This window comes from Varroa destructor, unplaced genomic scaffold (genome assembly GCF_002443255.2).
Source record: "Varroa destructor unplaced genomic scaffold, Vdes_3.0 BEIS01000003.1, whole genome shotgun sequence".
NCBI classification, from domain to species: domain Eukaryota; kingdom Metazoa; phylum Arthropoda; class Arachnida; order Mesostigmata; family Varroidae; genus Varroa; species Varroa destructor.
Window position 1 is genome coordinate 47,180,486 of NW_019211456.1, and position 18,222 is coordinate 47,198,707.

Sequence of the window (18,222 nt, forward strand, 5' to 3'; positions counted from 1 at the left end):
TGAGGCATACCTGCTGGTCCTGGTGGCCCCTGTTGCACCTGTGAAGGAGCCTGTTGTCCCTGTTGAGGACCCTGTTGTGTCTGCTGGCCACCTTGTTGGGGCTGAGGTGGGGCCTGTTGGGTCTGTGGAGCACCAGGTTGCATTTGAGGAGGTCCTTGTATTTGCGGAAGTCCCTGATGCATCTGTGGAGGTCCCTGCTGCATCTGAGGCTGTCCTTGCTGCAGTTGAGGAGGCCCTTGTTGCATCTGAGTGGGTCCTTGTTGCATCTGTGGAAGTCCTTGCTGCATCTGGGGAGGTCCTTGCTGCATCTGGGGAGGTCCTTGCTGCATATGGGGAGGTCCTTGCTGCATCTGGGGAGGTCCTTGTTGCAACTGAGGAGGTCCTTGTTGCATCTGAGGAGGTCCTTGTTGCATCTGGGGAGGTCCTTGTTGCATCTGGGGAGGTCCTTGTTGCATCTGTGGCTGTCCTTGCTGTACTTGAGATGAACCTTGTGGCACCTGAGATTGACCTGGTGGACCCTGAGGTGGACCTTGAGTCATCTGTGGCGGCCCTTGTTGCATTTGCGGTGGGCCTTGTGCTTGAGGTGGACCTTGTTGCATCTGCTGTGACCCTGGCTGCAGCTGTCCTGGCCCTTGCTGCATCTGTGGGGGACCGGGCTGCACATGGTGCGGGCCTTGGGGAACCCCCTGAACGTAACCAGGATAGTGAGAATGTGGGGGAATATAGGAAACCGTGCCGGTAGGAGGGGTTTGAGTCTGGCTCGTTGATGATGGTTGACCGTACTGCAAACCTGGATGGCTTGGCACCTGCTGATTAGGAGGACCGTCCTGCTCTGAATGCGGCCCTTGTGAGCCCGATGGAAATATATAAATAGAGAATTGAGTAACATTTTTCATGTTTATAGATGGCTCAGATCATTACTGCTAGAAGCATCCTTTTAGAAATACTTGTTACCGCCTTACCTGAGTCGCTGCACGGGAGCCCACCTTGAGCGGAACAAATTGCGAGTGGCCATGACCTGTGTTCACAAATGGACTCGAGCTTCCCTGTGACGGACGAGGATTTATACGAGCTGCAAAAATCATAGCACAACGTAGTTAACCTGCTAGCATCACTAGCCGTCGTGAATCCTCTAAAATATACTGTAACTATTAACTGCACTAATCTCTTTTTATTCAGTAAAGTAGCATCTTTTCATGTAGTTAGACTATTTACGATGTTTGCTTGCTTATAATCGAACCACTCAACAGAAACTATTTTAGTGATTCGTAGAAATATAATGTACCAACTGTCAACGTTAGAGCTAGCAAATTGTGCTATACCTCAACCGACCAGTCTGGCCCCATTTGACTTATTCTAAAGACTGGAATCTTCCCGCATACATTCACTAATCAGCCAGCCAAAACGCTTGAGACAAATAGATGTTTTTTTTTTTAAATAAAATAACAATAAACTATCAATATTCGTAACAAACAATTGGTTTGTCTTAAGTTATTTATAACAACAACCGACTGTAAGTGGACGGTGTCAAGAAAAACATTAAAGAAACTGTTACGCGATATAGTGAAAGATAACTTGATGTTATCCTAGATAGCGGATCGTCCTTGCTAATCACACTACGATAACTCAATTTCATACAGGATATCCTCTTAAAACTCATAAATATACATATAAAACACCTTTTATTTCAAAGGCATAGGTAATATCACGGGGCCAGAACAACTACAATGTTAAGTGAACAATTCAATCACTTGATGTTGTCACTAGTACAATAATATCATACGATTTTTCTGAGTTGTCCTTGAGTTAGGATTGCACTAGTTCATTCAAGATAACGAAGACATAGAGCTCATAAATAACAAATAAAATTTTCATTTTACTGAGCAAGCTGAATGCCTTAAAAATAGCTTGATAAGGTAACATGAGCTGCATAGTAGATCTACAGCGTCTTAGCGTCGGTTATTTCAATCACGAACAAAAGAAAAAAAACGCAAATTCCGGCACCTATAATTTCTGGAATATGACTTGTTGCTTCAGGAACTAACAACAGTCTTAAAATTAAATAAAAAAAAAAAAGCTTTAAAAAGCGTAACGATTTAAGTAAACAGTAGTCTGCTCTGAATTGACAGTTTTAGCCCTTTTTGACTAGAAAAAAAAGTTTGAAAACTAGAAAAGGTTCTACGATATTTTACGAATTTAGTCTAACCGACATAGAATTGCTCACGAGAAGCGATCGGGCTTGGTGACTTAATTATAGCATAATTGAGCGGTTTTTTTTTCTAGCAAATTTATGTTCTAACCACCATTCTGCGAAACAAATAAATCTGCTTCGTTTAGTGGTAACGTATAGCCATATCTAGTAGACGAGAAAATCTTTCCAAACTTACGAATAACACATATTAAATTAGAAATTAGAGTTCTGATATCAGAGTAATTGCAATACAAATTTGTATCGATTCTGTTAGGTACAGATAAGTCTTGGATAATCTTCAAGATGTTTGTTTCATATTTTGGAACATGTTCCAATCATATTCGTTTTTTACGTAATTAGCAGGAAAAGACATGTTTATAATACTGTAGTCAACACAATCATTTCGTAGATATTGACACGATCAATAACGCAGTTTTTATTATACAAATGAAATCGCAAGTAATTTCAGCGTGGGTAATTGTACCCACAAGAAAACGTCAAATAGACTGGGACACGACAGAATCATCAGGCTTTTGTTTGCCGGCGCACAACAGGACACTGGTACAGGATAGAAAATTTGCTGTTGACCGGACGGAATATCCCGGAACTTACATTGTATGGGAACATTCTGTGTCATCTGGGTCATAAGATACTGCTGCTGACGGAACGGAGGGAGAGCCATTTTCGATTTTACACAAAAAGTAACAACTTCTAAAAACTGACGAATGGCTCTAAACACAAAATACACCGAGCCGATTCGATCGGCACGGTCTAAAACACAGTTGCAACCGAAGCCGGCTTATATGCTGAGCGTACCTGATAGACGCAGACCAGACGAACCGCTAACAACCGATCGGACTACTCGCACGGCGCCAGAACGAGCGGCGGACTGCGATTAGAATAAAATCAGTCGGCCGAACTAGTGCTTAAGGGAGTATTGGACGTTAACCCTGGCAGCATATACATATATCATGAATATAAAACGTGTATAATGTCAGCCAGTTTGGCGGTTGATCGTATGAGTTTCGCGTTAGAAATAACAATCCCCTTTTTCACTTGACATCGCTCGTACTGAGCCTCCCGCTTGTAAAATCCTTAAGTAATGCAAAACAGCGTTATCTAAGTATATAGTATATAAGTACGTAAGTATAAGTAAATAAGTCAAAAGTGTTAGGAATCTATTCTCACAAGTTTATGTTTATGTAGCTGATTTGTCATATCGTACAGCATTCTATGCACTCACACAAAAATCTAAATTTTAGTCATACGAGGAACGAACTTGCAAGCTACGCACGTCATAGACGCTGTTCTAAATATAGACTTAGTGACAATGTGATTGACCTAACAATGGTAATCCATTATAGCGGTAGTTAATAAAGATCATACAAATAATTAAGCTTGATTCTGCCTGTGATGCTCTGAGTTCTGAGTGAACGATTTTTTAGTTGCTATAATGTTCTTTTAAGTTATTTACTTGGGCTCACAGGCTTTCATACTTGACTACCATATTATGCTGCGTCGGACGAAACTGTGCGAGTAGTCCTCTTTCAAACAACAAAAGCATCAACAGATTTCTTTTCATTTAAAAAATACAGGATCACAGAAGGGCAAGCCTACCTTTCGCATGGGCTCCATGCGCAGCAATAGCATACCTAAGCCCTAAGCGCTCACCTGAGCTTTTAGAGCGTGACCTGCCGGGAGCTGTAGGCAAGACCTAGCAGAAATTAATAAAAATGTTAAATAACCTTAAAGATCATAGGAATGTTTTTTTTACAAAGTTAGGGTATCCGCCTACGGGTCTCTGGTGCCCCAGGGTAAGTTTTCTCAGGTGACAAGTAGTATAGACTTCCCGATAAAATAATAAGACACACAACTCGGGCCTTTAGGGGATTCCTACAAGAGTTGGCACACTGGTTATGTTACTTCGAAATCTTGAAGGGGGAAAGGTTGAATGGGCGAACTAGCATCTACAACTTCTTTTTGCCTCATAGTCCGCTTAAGATTGTCGTTTTTCATGCGCTAGCCTTCCTTCGTAAAACTGCTAAAGATAACCGTGTCATCGATTTACAAATTGTTTGACTTCATCATGCTTTCCATAAATATTTTGGTCGTTCCTTATTGTGAAGGTTTGTAGTATAGGTGGTCTTACCGCGTCGCATCTAAAATTGCGCCGTGAAGAATCATATATTCAACCTTGTTTTTTTCCGACACTCAGAGAACACACAAAAGTATCTGTGCCTTACGGACGTTTGCGAAATTGGCTCTGAATGGTCTTAATTGAGTGACATGATGCACGAACTTTCTGCATGGTTCATTGGCCATATTGTGTATCAGAATACGTGTCTATGATCCTGGTCAATCCCGCAAATCTTGCTCCGCGCCCACTGTTCTTGCCAGTTCTACAATGCGGCCCTTTGTGCGGTTGTGAGATTTAATTTGCTAATTCTCTTTGCGAGTCTGTAGTACCGGTAACAGTAGAGTTCATCTATATCTCCTTTTAAAAAGACATACATTAGCATTAAAAGAGAGTGAAACAAGTTCCGCCACTATTGCCATTAGAGACAATACACTCTTCGATAGCCCTGAAATCCGGGGCATAAAGTTCGCAAATTTTAGAACGCTTTTCATAGGCCCCTTAGCAACATATCAATCTACATATCAGTTTTCTTTTGAAGAAGGTTAGGGACAGCAGTTGGATCTACCAAAAGCAATCTTCGCCTCATCAGTGCTTTCATTCTTTGAAGGTGTGCATCCCACCCTTCTCAAAACATTTTTAAGGAGGTCCTTACATTCTTCAAACTATTAGGCTATTGCAAACGAATCGGGCGAACTCTGAAATTGAATTACTTTTTGTACTATTTGAGCAAGAAGGATTCTTTTATTATTTGTTAAGTTCACTCTCTTTTATTATTTACATAGTTTTGCCACCGCTCGGGCATCTTCTGGACAGTCCTATACCAACCACTCGCGCTCCCATATATAATTGTTCTATCTATGGCTGCTCGAAGTACATCGCTAATGGGACATGCTTGCCCATTAGGAGCCCTTCTTAGGGTATGAAAAATCTCACATAAACTTAAATCGCGGGAATAAACGAGTCCAAACTAACGTTAGATATTCCTTTGCTCAATCCAAGAAGTTATTGAGGCATGACGATGGAGTCTGGCATTGTCGTCAACTGACCACTTTGCATACTTTCAGTTGCCGGGCCAACAGTCCATGAGCCGATTGGAGAATTCAAGCTAGCGGACATTGTTCAGTTTCAGTCAGTATCTCGTATATCATAGTAACAGATGCTTTTAATGTCCATTGCATCGCCTTATAGCGAAACCTACTCGACACTATGACCAAACTCGAGTTCTCTCTAGAACGACGTTATTATTTTGCCTGGTTCTTCTCCAGTTAGCAGTGGAAATTGAACGATGCCTGGTCTATTGCAACTGTATGCTTTAGGCGGGTTTTCTGTTGACCAAAAGTCAGTTCACAAACCCATGTTTTACTCAATTTCGCCGTTTTTAGTACTTGGGTTATAATTCTGTAACATTTTACATGTTACAGAAGAATTGTACCCCATGTTTTAAGAATTGTAAAATGCCCGTTTTGGCCGACAGAGCTTTTACACCCCAGGCCTTGCTTTCTTAGCAAACCTCTTGGACCGTAACGATGCGTTCTTGACTTTCAGGTTCTGACATCTGCTTAGGTCCTGCCTGGTTTTCAATCTTACGCTCTCTCTTCTTGAATCGTTTGCAGCTACAATACTATGCTTTCGCTTGACACCTCCTTGTATAAGATCCCTTCATCAACTTTCGATGAATTTCAGCGATTTCGTGGTTTTCGAAAAGTGAAAGCTTTGCTACTGAACGTTTATCTTCGAAAGTAAAAAGTCCTTTCCTTTCTGAATTAATTTCTCCTGAAATAAACTCAACCAGCACTGAGTATCCACCAGCCAAATTTTGTCCGCTATCGGCGCGTAGCGCATAAGTTATTAAATGTGATTGGCTCTAATGTGACTTCGCGTTTTTGCTTGTCTTTGAATCATTTTTGACTTGTTTTTTGAAGAGGCGTAGATAACGCATCACCGCGTTGTTGGGGCCGAAGTATACATGCAACACCAAATATGGTGGTAAACATTTAAATAAATTAAATTTTTAATTTTAAAGTTTAATTTAATTTAATTTAAAGTTAAATAAGTTAAAAAAAAAAAGTTAAAATAAAGCCAAATCCAGCTCTCATAATTGAGAGCTGGATTTGGCTCTGCTGAAACTCATACCGACTGTCGCAATTCTTTCCTCAAGCCGCACTCTTTATTAGCCTGTACCTTCATTAAATTCGAAGAAAAATGGGAGTGGATTTGGAGTGGTGATATCAAGGACATAACGAATCATTCGGTCGAGTTCATCTCTGGACCACCGCAACAAAGGCACAAGTCCTGAAACCTGTCAGTCTGGTAGTCTATTGTTCCCACGACCTTAAACACGATCCCATCCGCCGCTCCCGTCCAAGATTTTCGTTCTTCGCTTGGCTTTTTGCAATTGCAGTTAGAAAATTATATGAGCTGCAGTCACTACCCCATCTCGAAACCAAAGTACTTCCTTCGCTTTTTCAAAAGCGGCCGTGCTTGAGTTTTGAGGGTGTTTATTAGTGTATATTACAGTATATGAGTGAACATGAATAATGTAGTGTTAAAAACACGAATAAATCGTACTTTGTATGTAAATGTATTTAGCTAGGACGTACCTCTTGAGTTGTACCCCAGGGTTCACTAAACACTAGAAACTTTCAAGCGCAATATTTGACTTACCCTTTGCAGCTTTACAGGATTTTCTACCATTGCGTGCTAGCTAGCGATTTCACTCAGATTTCAACTTTGTCACTCAGAGAAAGATCATATCACTGTTGTGCAATATCTTTGTACCTAGGAAGTTCAGACTGTACGTCTAATTATCCCTTTGAAGGGTTTTCGCTCAAAGGGCTGTATACGAACCTCACGGTGCGGCAGTTGCGATGATTGGTATAACATCGGTTTTGTGTGGTTTATTGTTTATATTAATGTTTTTCTATATACTCTATATAGTTGGTGTATTGCCCTATATATATTTTCAATAAGTATTTGCATGATAGGCTTAATGTATCGAAAAGGTTGTTAAAGCCCGTGTAAGATCTACAAATAAGAACTAGCAATAAGAAATTCTCCTTTATTTGAAACTTTAAAGTCGTAGCACGCTCTAGGATAAACAAATGTAACAAAGATGGCAATGATTAGTTCGAGCTGTTTAGGCAAAAAAAAGAAACCAAACTCAGATTTAGATGTTCTAAAGTTAATATCTAGTCAAATAGCCAAATCAATAAATGGCTTAAGAACTCGAGGAACAGTCAATAAGTTTAGCCGGTTCTTGTTGAAACGGTCATTTCGTCTGTTTTTCATTGCAACGTGGCATCCAATTCATGAGTTCTTCTTTTGGATTGTCCCGTTTTGAGTTCTCTGATAAAGGAAAAATAATAGGCAGGTTTGCTACAAGCCGGTCAAGATGCTTGATTAACACGTCAGCTACAAACTTTGCCCCACGAACGTTGAAGTGCAGTCCGTCCTCCATTAATGAACGCCAATCCTGTCATAACATACGAAAAAAATGTTTGCAAAATACAGTCACATTGAAATATCAATTCTTTAAGATAAAGATTTGAAAAATGAAGGATATAAGCAACTATATTATAGTAATTTTCGATATCTGAATCCCTATTGAAATTCAAGCTCAACCAAGCGATTGAATTATTTTTTCCTGATTTCACACCACTTTGACAACACTTGTGAAATTAAATGACGCCATGTCAGAGAATCCTATACCTAATTTTTAGGCTAATAAAATTCTGTAATAGAAAGTTCTTCGGTAGTGCCAAATCGTCTACCTATATCTTTACACAGAGGTACAAAAAGGCACTTAAGGTAAAACTAAAGAAGTTTACTCAGCTTACCGACTCGGCCTGCATTGCTTTGTGGATGTCAGCCACCTGGGTGCCTCGCTTTTTTGCTATTTCGACACATTTTTCAGCATACAGCTTACTGCGACCCTCGGCTCGTCCAATTTGATCAGCTGGAACGCCCTCCGTTCCTTTAAGCTCCGTCCATTTAGCGTGGTCGTACTCGGGCGGGGTGATCAGAATGATACGTGAGACAGGCAGTCCAGAAGCCTGTACAGTAAGAAAATCTGTTATGAATTCCGCTTTTTAAGGTAAACATTGCCGCCGCTTTTTAAGGTAAAAGTTGCCGCCGCTTTTTAAGGTAAACATTGCCGCCGCTTTTTAAGGTAAACATGGCCGCCGCTTTTTGAGGTAAACATGGCCGCCGCTTTTTAAGGTAAAAGTTGCCGCCGCTTTTTAAGGTAAAAGTTGCCGAACAAACTAGCTATGGAGTTATCTATTTAATGGTCTATATCGATTTTTCTAGAAAGTAGCACAGAAGATATAGTATCCCAAACAATAAACAACGTAGAAACACACTATGGCCTGATCGACGATCAAATCCAAATTGTTCCCGTATTCGTCTACAGGAACGTGTGCGACATTTGCGGGGGTGCAGGCGTCGTTAGCACCGAACCAAACGAGCAGCGCAGTGATTGATGTATTTGCGCGAGGATTGCCATCAGTCTGTGTTCCGAGCACCGTCTGGCAACTGCTGAAGGCTGAGAGAATACGAGGCAACATGTGTATGGCTTGCCGTGAAGTGTAGCCACTGAACCCTCGATTTATCACGTCAACCTGCCTATATTTCCAGATTAATTAATATATATTAATAGTAATATAAAAGATATTTTACATACCTATGCAGCTAGGAATTAGATGTGCCTAGGAACACTGGCAGAGTAGAAAGATTTTCCCATTTTTTAGTTACTGATGAAAAATAGATGTATCGAGACGTGAAATTCCAAATGAATTCATTTTCACTAGTTTCTTTAGCATGAACCGTGTGATGTAACTTGCTACAAATGCAATGGCGAAAATTCACGTTTCCGACTGTATAGATCCAACCTGATCGAATAATATAATTGAGTATATTAATTATTAGCTTATCAGCTTGATCTACCTAGTTTTTCTTCTTGAATTCCTCATGAGGACGCGGCCTGGTACTTGCAGCAGTGCTCAAAGATACAGGCATTAAAATAGGAAAGATTTTATCTATTATAAGTATTTATTTACCGTTGATAACGAGACGCAATGATGGTACCCCAGCATCCATCATTCAAGTTGAAGCAGTACTGCAAAAAGAATCTCCCTGAGTAGTTTTTCGAACAAACATTTCTAAAATAACAGTCGAACTGCCGAATAATAATAATTAACCCAACGGCATTGATTTTGAATCATAAATGCATTATATTATTTTTAATTATTGGCGGCACTGTCTTGGTCGATTTGAACTCGGGACAGTCTTACCTGCGTCAACGAGTCGCCAAAGCAGAGCACTTTTGGATAATCGATCGCGGTTGCCATATTCCGTATGATCCCAGTTGGCCTTGCCGACGACCAAGTCAACAAACTTCAATGCGTAATCAACAGCTCTAAGCGGACCAAATTTGAGTCACTTTCGAATAAAAAAAAACCCTGCGTCTTAGTATATTCGCAACAATTAACCTAAAGCTAGCGTTCCGCTAGCATTACATTAGCTGTAAAAATGCTCTGTTTATACGCTGCAGTGTACGACGATCAAATTCGGCATAATCATGAACATTGACTTATGGTCAGCTTTGTTTTTTTAGTTGTCTAATGGAGTCCACAAATCGTGACAGAGCGGGATTTCCGTATGACCTGATTCTTTGATGAGTACATAATCACCACGATTGGTTCTAGCAAAACCTACTGTTATTCGTATTAAATAGGTAAAAACCTCAATGAAATGTTAACATAGCAAATTTTGCAAGTTCCATTACAAATAATGTTACCTCAGGACAAAATAAGGCGCCGTTTTCGTGGGGTTCACGCACAGACTTATAATCTAACATTGAAGATGTTGAATTCTAACAAACCAGATGGCTAATTCAGTGTAACTAATATAGTACCAACCATAGAAGCATATAGGATGTCCTGTCTCAAAGGTCGGTTCCATTTATGTAAGGAGCATTAGGGTCAGGTAGGTACATCAAAGGCACGATGGCATATGACGTTCAATTTTAACACAGCGAAATAAGTTTATCTGAATGGACGCCTTACAAAGTATTGAATGGTTCGTTCGACTCGTTATTAAGAAAGAATAAGCTTTGTTTAGATATTTGGGTCATGGTTACACCGTTTGACAATCAGGTAAGCTTTCATTGAGAAGTTTGAGACCGTGACGGATAGACATTAGGTAATACAATTTTACAAATGAGTTACACTTTAGACAAAAAGTCCGGCTAGCTATGTCAATATTCATTGCTAAAATATCCTCAGTTGGAACAAAATTATGAATTTTGATGCACACCGACATTTATCTGTTAGTCTGCTCTCAGCCTAAACTCTATCGGTTCAAGTTTGCTACCATTAAGCAGTATGAGCATACGTAATGTTTCCTTATTCGACGGTCTGGCGGATCAAACATCTGTGTCAGCTGACATTTTCTTTCTACCATCTTAAAATTTGTATGTGTCGTCTTTCTGATGAATGTTTAGTTTTATCTCAAAAATAGATCCAACTACTATAGCATTTCATTGAACTGTTTAGAAAAAGATGATTAAGTCATTTGTCATTAGTTGAACTTAGCTTTTCGGCCTAAAGTTATTCTTAGAATACTTATCGCCAAGTGGCATTTGCAAATGAATATTAAATAGCTATATACACAGAACATTTATCGAGTTACGCAATCCTGTGGAAGGATAACCAAAGTTCGACAGTTTGTGCAGTAGTCTTCGATTCGAAGTTAGAAACCTACTTAAATAATGTGTTTTATGATAAACTACAAAAAAAAAACAACAAAAATCCACTTTAGATAGCGTTTAGATGTTGTGGGCCTAATGGGGTTCTGAGCTTTGCCGGCAACGAAGCTTAAGGCTCTTTTCAGCTCCTCTCCGCTTTCTTATCTTATTAAAACGCTCCGTACTATTAAAATACGCATTTATAAAAAGCCGAAAGCGAAAAGCAAATCGCACCTTCAACCTCTAATCGATGTACCGCACCGATGCTTTGGTTGATGAACATTTTCCGTATACCATCTAAATCTTAAAATAACCAGCGCTTACTTGAACTGATGTTTAAAAAGAAGACTCGTCGAAAAGATGGAGCAAATTGATTTGTACTCAAATGCTAACAGCTATCATTAAAGTTGTATAACATATAAGTAGCATTATGTTATATAATATTACTAATATATAAACATGCCATTATCTAGCAATTTGTCTAAAAAGCATTACCACCGTTAGCTATGGTAGTCATTGAAAGCGATAGGCATGTCCTTGTGTGCTAGATACTTATCTCTTCGCTAATCTGTTATTATTGGCTGAGCAGATTATTGTGGACGGGGACCCTAAATTACCCTACTGTAGCGACAGGCTAATCGGTATTTCGCATGGTAACAGAGTATATACATCGCCTACAATACGTGTCTTTACGATCATCTTAAAAACAAAATGGACATTATTGTTATTACAGTTGAATCCACCGTTAGCGGTAAAGATGCCACGAATAATCAATTAAGCCCTTGACCAGCAACACAGTTAGCTTCCTTCCATATGTCCATTAAAATATAATACCATAAGCATACAATGGTGTTGCAAAATGAATCACAGAAAAGAAAACTTACAGTTTTCGAAGACAGAATCGAGAGACAAAGTTAATGTAGCGGGTTCGGTGGCAGAAAGTTTTGTTCGTGGCACGTTTTAGTTAAACGAGCAAACTTACAAGAATAATAGTTTATAAACTTCAGTTTTCATATAACTTCACTTCACGGTCAACCACCTGAACAAGATAACAAATCGTGAAACAACGTAAACATATGTATGGTACGTTTTAGCTTTTATCTTATGCTCACTTTTCCATAACCAAAAAAATCAATAGCCTTGCGTTCGTTGTAGGTACTCACTGTTTAGCGCTTCTTTCTTTTATGAGATCATGTAATATTAGCATTATAATAATAATAGCAATTCAGGCGCACGTTTATCCACAGAGAAAGCAATCCACTATACCATACAAGTAAACATTTTACAAGCTACCACTGTTTTCTGAGTCGTGTAACCGTACAAAATACAGAAGATTTACAAATAATACAATTAAAGCCAATTTAATATGCAGTTTATGTCGTGCCGTTTGCACGCCAGTTTTTGCTCAAACGAAGAGTTCCTTACCACCGTAAAGTCTGCTCCAAGCTGTAAAACTATGCGCTTTAAACCGATCAAGTCTGTGTCAGCTGTTCGAAGCAGACGATGCAGACCACACGCCGGCCCGCGACTTATTATAACAGAGAGCATTGACAAGTGACCCTCGAGGACAGGTCAAATAGAACGTTACCACAATTGGCTCTGCAGACGGATTCTGGTAACAATCTTTTGTGAAAGCATGTGTTAAACATATCTGCACTGCGCAGCGGATGTACTATCTGAATTAACAGATTATCGAATCATTGATTTGATAATGATTTATAAAAAAATATACGGTAGTTTTGAATGGAGCCTACGCCATACTGAATGTGCATAGTTTTTATCCTACATTATAGGTATTTCTGCATATTGACTGAAATATATAATTGCAGGTGGCGCCACCTGGGCGTAGTTTATCGCGTAACAAATATCAATATCGTCCAAATGAATTTTGATCTAAACTTCGCTAGACATTTGTTAGGTTCACGGTAAGCTTGAGAACAGAGTTTCATACTGCCGTTGAATATATCGAAAATACCTACTCAGAGACAATACGGCTACGTAAAGCTCAAATCCCGACCTCTGATAAATATGCACCCTCGTACATCATCTAATGTCTCGTTTGCGCCTATGGGACGACTGTCCAGACACTCTTCAGCTGGATGCCCTAAATTGGTTTTTACACATTTGATAAATCGATTTGACCCAACGCGTGCAGCGCCATTTCAGAACTGTCAGAGCCGGTTCGAGTTGACAAAGATAAAATAAAAGTATTTATTGTGATTTCTTTTAATAGACCATTTTGGAGAGTCCACATGTGTGTGATTCGCTATTACGCGGATAGACCATTTAAAGGTTGTCAAAGGCTGACTCTTAGGATTTCCAGGACAAAATATGGGCCTGCTCCAGGAACAGTTATACATGTTCATCACTTCTCGCTAATGCATATTTTATCGCAGCAAAACGCACAGTTCCCACCTTGGATGATCATATTGCTATCAACTCTGTACATACTGTATAGTTGATGTAAATATTCGAGGAAAAACCCAGAAAAAAAACGACCTTTCATCTTTATTGCTATCCGTACTATTCACAGATGAACCGAATCTATAAATAGCATTTTATTTTGCATCACAGCTATACGAAGAACTTTATGAGGATTAAATTAGCCAATCAAAGATTTGTACGAACCCTTAGTAACACATGTTTTCCGGAATCGCCTTATGAAACTGACACGTTATCGGTTTGTTTTTAATCTACCTCGTATTCTGCATTCGAAGTACTGCTCGATTCTGATTGTGCTCAACAGTGATCATTGATAGAATTTTGCTTCTTTTATATTCATTGGATCCATTGAAAACATACGTGACGTATTTCTACCCCAAATTTTTTCAGCTTTAGTCGATAAATTTGATCTCGGGATTCGGTGAGAAGGAAGCCAGCTAATGTCTTGTTGGTCTATGTTTCGCGAACTTTAACCATTCACATTGTAATCTAACTCGGAACTTTTGAAATGAGCACAGTAGGAAAATCAAGTGGAGCATTGTGTTATTTGCTTTTTGCATGATCTAGCATTTTATCAAGATACATTTAAAATATTGATTAAGTTACTGAGTTTCCTATTTTTCAAAAAAAAAAAAACTTCGCCCCGGAGCGTTTAGTGAATGGTGGATTAGTCTAGCTGGCTTTTTTTCCCATGCGCTCTAACAAGCTCTTAATGAACCTCCGATTTTGCAGAAATTGGCGAAAACTGAAAATTGATTATTAACGCCAATGTATTGCAACTAGAGATAATATGCATTTATATACGATCCAAGGAATCGAAAAGTTTTTTTCGTTTAGTTGAATTTGCTTAGAGATATTATATCTGACCGGATAAAGTTGGGACTGTGTGATAGTGGATAGAATAACATGGCCAAACTTCAATAATTTGTTTGACTTAATAATGCTTTCTATTCAAATAGAAAGCCAGACTTGTTCATGAATCACGAGAAAGGATTGTTTTCATTGGTCCACCACTTTGTAGTTAGTGTATATCGAAATGACTCTCTTTGCGTAGGATCAGATTCAGTAGAATCCCGCCTAACCCGCAGTACAATTTCTTCGGCCACGGTCCTTGTCTAGACCTACCTTGTATCTTTGTCCACGATTTCCAGAAAACGCGTAGGAGTGCACGTATACCAAGAGAAATGTTGACATACTGCTTTTGCAGTCAGTGACGATCCTTAAATTCTTCCGAGTCTAGTTTACTCTTCGACATAGAAATGATGCGAATGGCTTCAACATATAATACATGATGCCGCAGACGACTTTTTACCAATACAATTAAACCGACCGTCACACGTTTTTTGGGTCACGAAGTGCGAATCCGTTTTTTCGTAAGCGCATGAGCTACTTTTGATGTCTGCGTTCAGTTGCTCCTGGGTATTCAAACTTTGTATTTGATATATTTTATTATGAACTATAAAAGTGCCTCTTTTTCCCTTCCTTCAAAGATGACGGGAGTCCAGAATTAATGCAAGCAAACGCCGACGGAGCTATTATTTTGGTACTGCTGCGTGTGATGAAATCGTTTTAGTGTTATCCAAGTCCCAGGTAAGACAAATTATGTCGGTTGCCCAGTCGTCGCACAGAAGTGGGGAAAAAACTATGGGAAAAAAAGTCAGAAATGCTAAACCGTCCGAACTAAATTAAAACCAAAATTTTGCGCAACGCTATTTTTTAAATGGTTAGCTCCATATAGTGTATATGTATGCGTACGTAGTACAATAATGGTCTCTTTAATGGTTTCTTAAGTATTAGTTTTAGTAGTTAGAAGTGAAGTGAGTACGTGACTGATTGTCCATGAAATGAGACTTTTTGCGTACTAGGCAAAAGCCAGTGATGACACCACTCCGTTAAGTTGGAATAAGGTGAATATTTTTGTATAAAACAAAGCTGTATATCATTATATATTATGTGTGTGGGAGGAACGAAATGATCAAGTGCTCACCTACAACTTAGCCGACAGAGCCTTTCAGGTGGATAGCGAGACGAACCCAATATTGTACTCTGATTTTCGTGATGTTTTCTCTACAGGGAACGTAAAAATGGGAGAGCTTTAGAACCATAATTGTACATTTCGCCACCAAATAGACGACTATCCAGGAAAGATTCTAATTTAATTACTGCAAGATTTAAAAGCTATAATGATTAATTAGTTGTGAAAACCAGCCACAGAACTGAGTTAAATCGAAGATCGGTGATACTTTCTACGCATCATCTGGTTTTTCATAAAAAAAATAAACGTCCTTTAATGGACCAATAATGGTATGATCCGTAAATGAATATGAGGCGATTAAATATCATAAGTAATTGCATGAAATGTATCAGCCCTTACTAAGTTTATATATGTTCCTAAAATAGTATGGCTATAAATTAGATTTTATAGTTCGAGAAAAGTTCCCTCATTGCCGATTTTTAATAATCTTTCAATACGGATTAGTAAGCGCGAGCAATAGTTCCCAAGCAAACGAGTCAAGCTGCGACCCAACAACACAGGCTTCTTTGTTAACCCAATCGGCACAGTTAAAGCGCAACCGGTCTATTTATGAGATCCTAAAACAAGGCTACTTTCTAGGCCTACCAACGAAGCAGATATCGTAGCCTTGTACAGGTAATCTTGCGTACTCTGAGGTGTATTATATTTTCAAACACAAAACTCATAGATCTGTGGCGAATAAACAATAACAAGACATTTGAGAGGTCGAAATTTTATTATGAGACCGCTGCCGATCAGCTTTGCGGCGCATATAGCCTGTTGCTTATGGCTCTAGAACTTGTTTGCTAGCATGCTTCTTTCTACATGTTTTGAGTTCGCCCTTATATTAGGGAACACGCTTAAAACACTATTGATTGGTTATGACGGCGTATATTGTCTAAGCTTCTCAACTGCAAGAGGCCGTTTGGCTGTGATTTTCTCATGAATGGTTCGGTTCTGACAATTTAAATGGAATGACATACACAGTACGGCATTCCCTTTAACTTAAGTTAAGCCGACATGATTTAGATATGTTTTACATGCGACGAGCGATCAAGGCAGCTCTCAAACCTAGCAGAACTACCTCAACATTGGTCATACATAGAGAACCACCAAATATCTTGAGTTCCAAGTTCTTTCGTTCAGAGTAGGTTCGCGCCATCGCATACATTCCGTTTACGAAAGCTTCTCTGCAAGTATTTCAAAGCCAATACTGCGAACCAGTTCTGTTCCTCCAACACTTATGAGAAGTGTTCCGTACGATTCTTGAAATCTGCCTAATGAAATCGGAAAACAGAGTTACGAGACAAATAATTCTAGAGAGTCAATGCGTAAATGATAGGTTTGATAGAATATTTCTTTCGTAATGTATGCCCTTCGAACACTTGTCATTCATCCTTGGTGTTGAGGTTCGCCCTTCATTAACGACTCAGTTATTAATAAGGCATCCCCGTGAACTAGATGCAATATTATGTGAAGCTAGAAAGAAAACAATAGCAGAAGAGAGAAAGGGAAATTCGCCTTAAATAATTTGTTCCGAAAATAATCAAATTAAGTAATTGCTAAAAAAAAAAAAACACCTTTCTAAAAGATCGCTGCAGCTTTTCTCTCGTCTGCCTACCCGTCTATTTGCAAAGAAGAATATATTTTTTGCAATTTCCTTCGTAATCCGAACAATAAGAGAGATATTTACTTAAAAAAAAAAAAAAAAAACCTAAATGGGGAGCCTTAAATCAACGAAACAGGCGCATTCAGCGATTTATGTTAGAAAATGCGTTTTGGCACACACAGGACAATGAATAATGGCTATCACTCAAGTGATACAGGTAATTCCAGGTGGCAAAGGTGTAGCATTGTTGGCTGCTTGCCAATACGTAATGCTAACATTGACAGCGAGTTTGTCCAATTTGCATCTGATATGGAGTACGCCCTCTGAAGAAAAATTTCTTTTATATATATATATATGGTAGATGTGTGCCCGGTTCGATAGCTTATACACAACAACATTATCGACATATGGACAAAAGTAATTTTGCTATGCGTTTATTTCTTCTATTGCGAGAACACATTTTGTTGTAGTTCTCAGGAGATAATAAAAATAAAAGATGTTACATCGTAAAGTGTTGTATTCTACGCCGGGATCCACAAAGATTCAGATGGCAGGAGTTTTACTTCGAAGTATTACAAAAAAGGTATATAAATATTAGGCTATTTTCAAATGGAAAAGAGGCCCATGAAATACTAATCGATCATTAATAGAACCTGATTGAAACTAATCTCGTCAAATGAAAATCTTTTGTGTGCCTGATATGGGTTTGACAGCATACCCATGCAGCGCCATTTTAAAAGAGAAATAAATATACAATTTGCTAGTGATTTCATAGCTAGTTGTGCATTTAGCGTTCTAAAGTGAGGTAACCTTTACATCTTTTGGTAGTTTTTTTTTCCTACCAAATAGAACCCGGCCTCGTATACAACTCCTCCCTAGGAACACATCTTCACCATCGTAGGTTCGTCCTACCCTAAACGCGTTTTGTGGAAGTTTGTCCTTCCAAGGTATCCAAATTAGAGAGTTTATAGAGCACCCCTCCAATATTTGTACTCTTCCAGGACCAAATACCGATACGGCCTGTAAAACGGAAGATAAATACCAAAAAAAAATAAAACCATTTTCTTTATTTACTACGGATAAA

At 39.0% G+C, this 18,222-nt stretch overlaps 2 protein-coding genes and 1 long non-coding RNA gene across 9 annotated transcripts in view; all 3 read right to left on the reverse strand.

The window, feature by feature from the left end:
* Positions 1-917: 917 nt before the first annotated feature.
* LOC147757048 (uncharacterized) lies at positions 918-3,014 on the reverse strand. The gene is made up of 2 exons (XR_015325218.1): positions 2,804-3,014; positions 918-1,072 (listed from the first exon to the last, which is right to left on the reverse strand). It is a non-coding gene; the product is annotated as an uncharacterized LOC147757048 (long non-coding RNA).
* Positions 3,015-7,372: 4,358 nt separating this feature from the next.
* On the reverse strand, positions 7,373-13,824 carry LOC111247986 (isoamyl acetate-hydrolyzing esterase 1 homolog). Of its 3 annotated transcripts, none has more exons than XM_086983949.1 (7): positions 13,702-13,824; positions 11,958-12,112; positions 9,620-9,767; positions 9,386-9,444; positions 8,690-8,951; positions 8,165-8,380; positions 7,373-7,800 (listed from the first exon to the last, which is right to left on the reverse strand). In XM_086983949.1, the coding sequence occupies exons 3-7, from the start codon at positions 9,674-9,676 to the stop codon at positions 7,597-7,599; spliced, it is 798 nt and encodes a 265-aa protein (XP_086840075.1). In that variant the 5' UTR covers positions 9,677-9,767; positions 11,958-12,112; positions 13,702-13,824; the 3' UTR covers positions 7,373-7,596. The 3 variants fall into 3 exon arrangements, with proteins under 3 accessions (XP_086840075.1, XP_022655372.1, XP_022655373.1); XM_022799637.2 differs by lacking the exon at positions 13,702-13,824 and adding an exon at positions 12,499-12,659; XM_022799638.2 differs by lacking the exon at positions 13,702-13,824 and adding an exon at positions 12,237-12,492.
* A 2,405-nt stretch (positions 13,825-16,229) lies between these two features.
* The window catches only part of LOC111246995 (uncharacterized), a 23,541-nt gene continuing 21,548 nt past the window's right edge, over positions 16,230-18,222 (reverse strand). Inside the window, exons 3-4 of one of the 5 annotated variants that reach the window (XM_086983068.1) lie at positions 18,051-18,158; positions 16,230-16,806 (exon numbers count right to left, since the gene is read on the reverse strand). In XM_086983068.1, coding sequence (XP_086839194.1) covers positions 16,771-16,806; positions 18,051-18,158 — 144 coding nt within the window. In that variant the 3' untranslated portion in view covers positions 16,230-16,770. Of the gene's footprint in view, positions 16,807-17,556; positions 18,159-18,222 lie in introns of those variants that run through there. The other 4 variants (XM_086983065.1, XM_086983066.1, XR_015323344.1 and 1 more) reach the window with 4 other exon arrangements.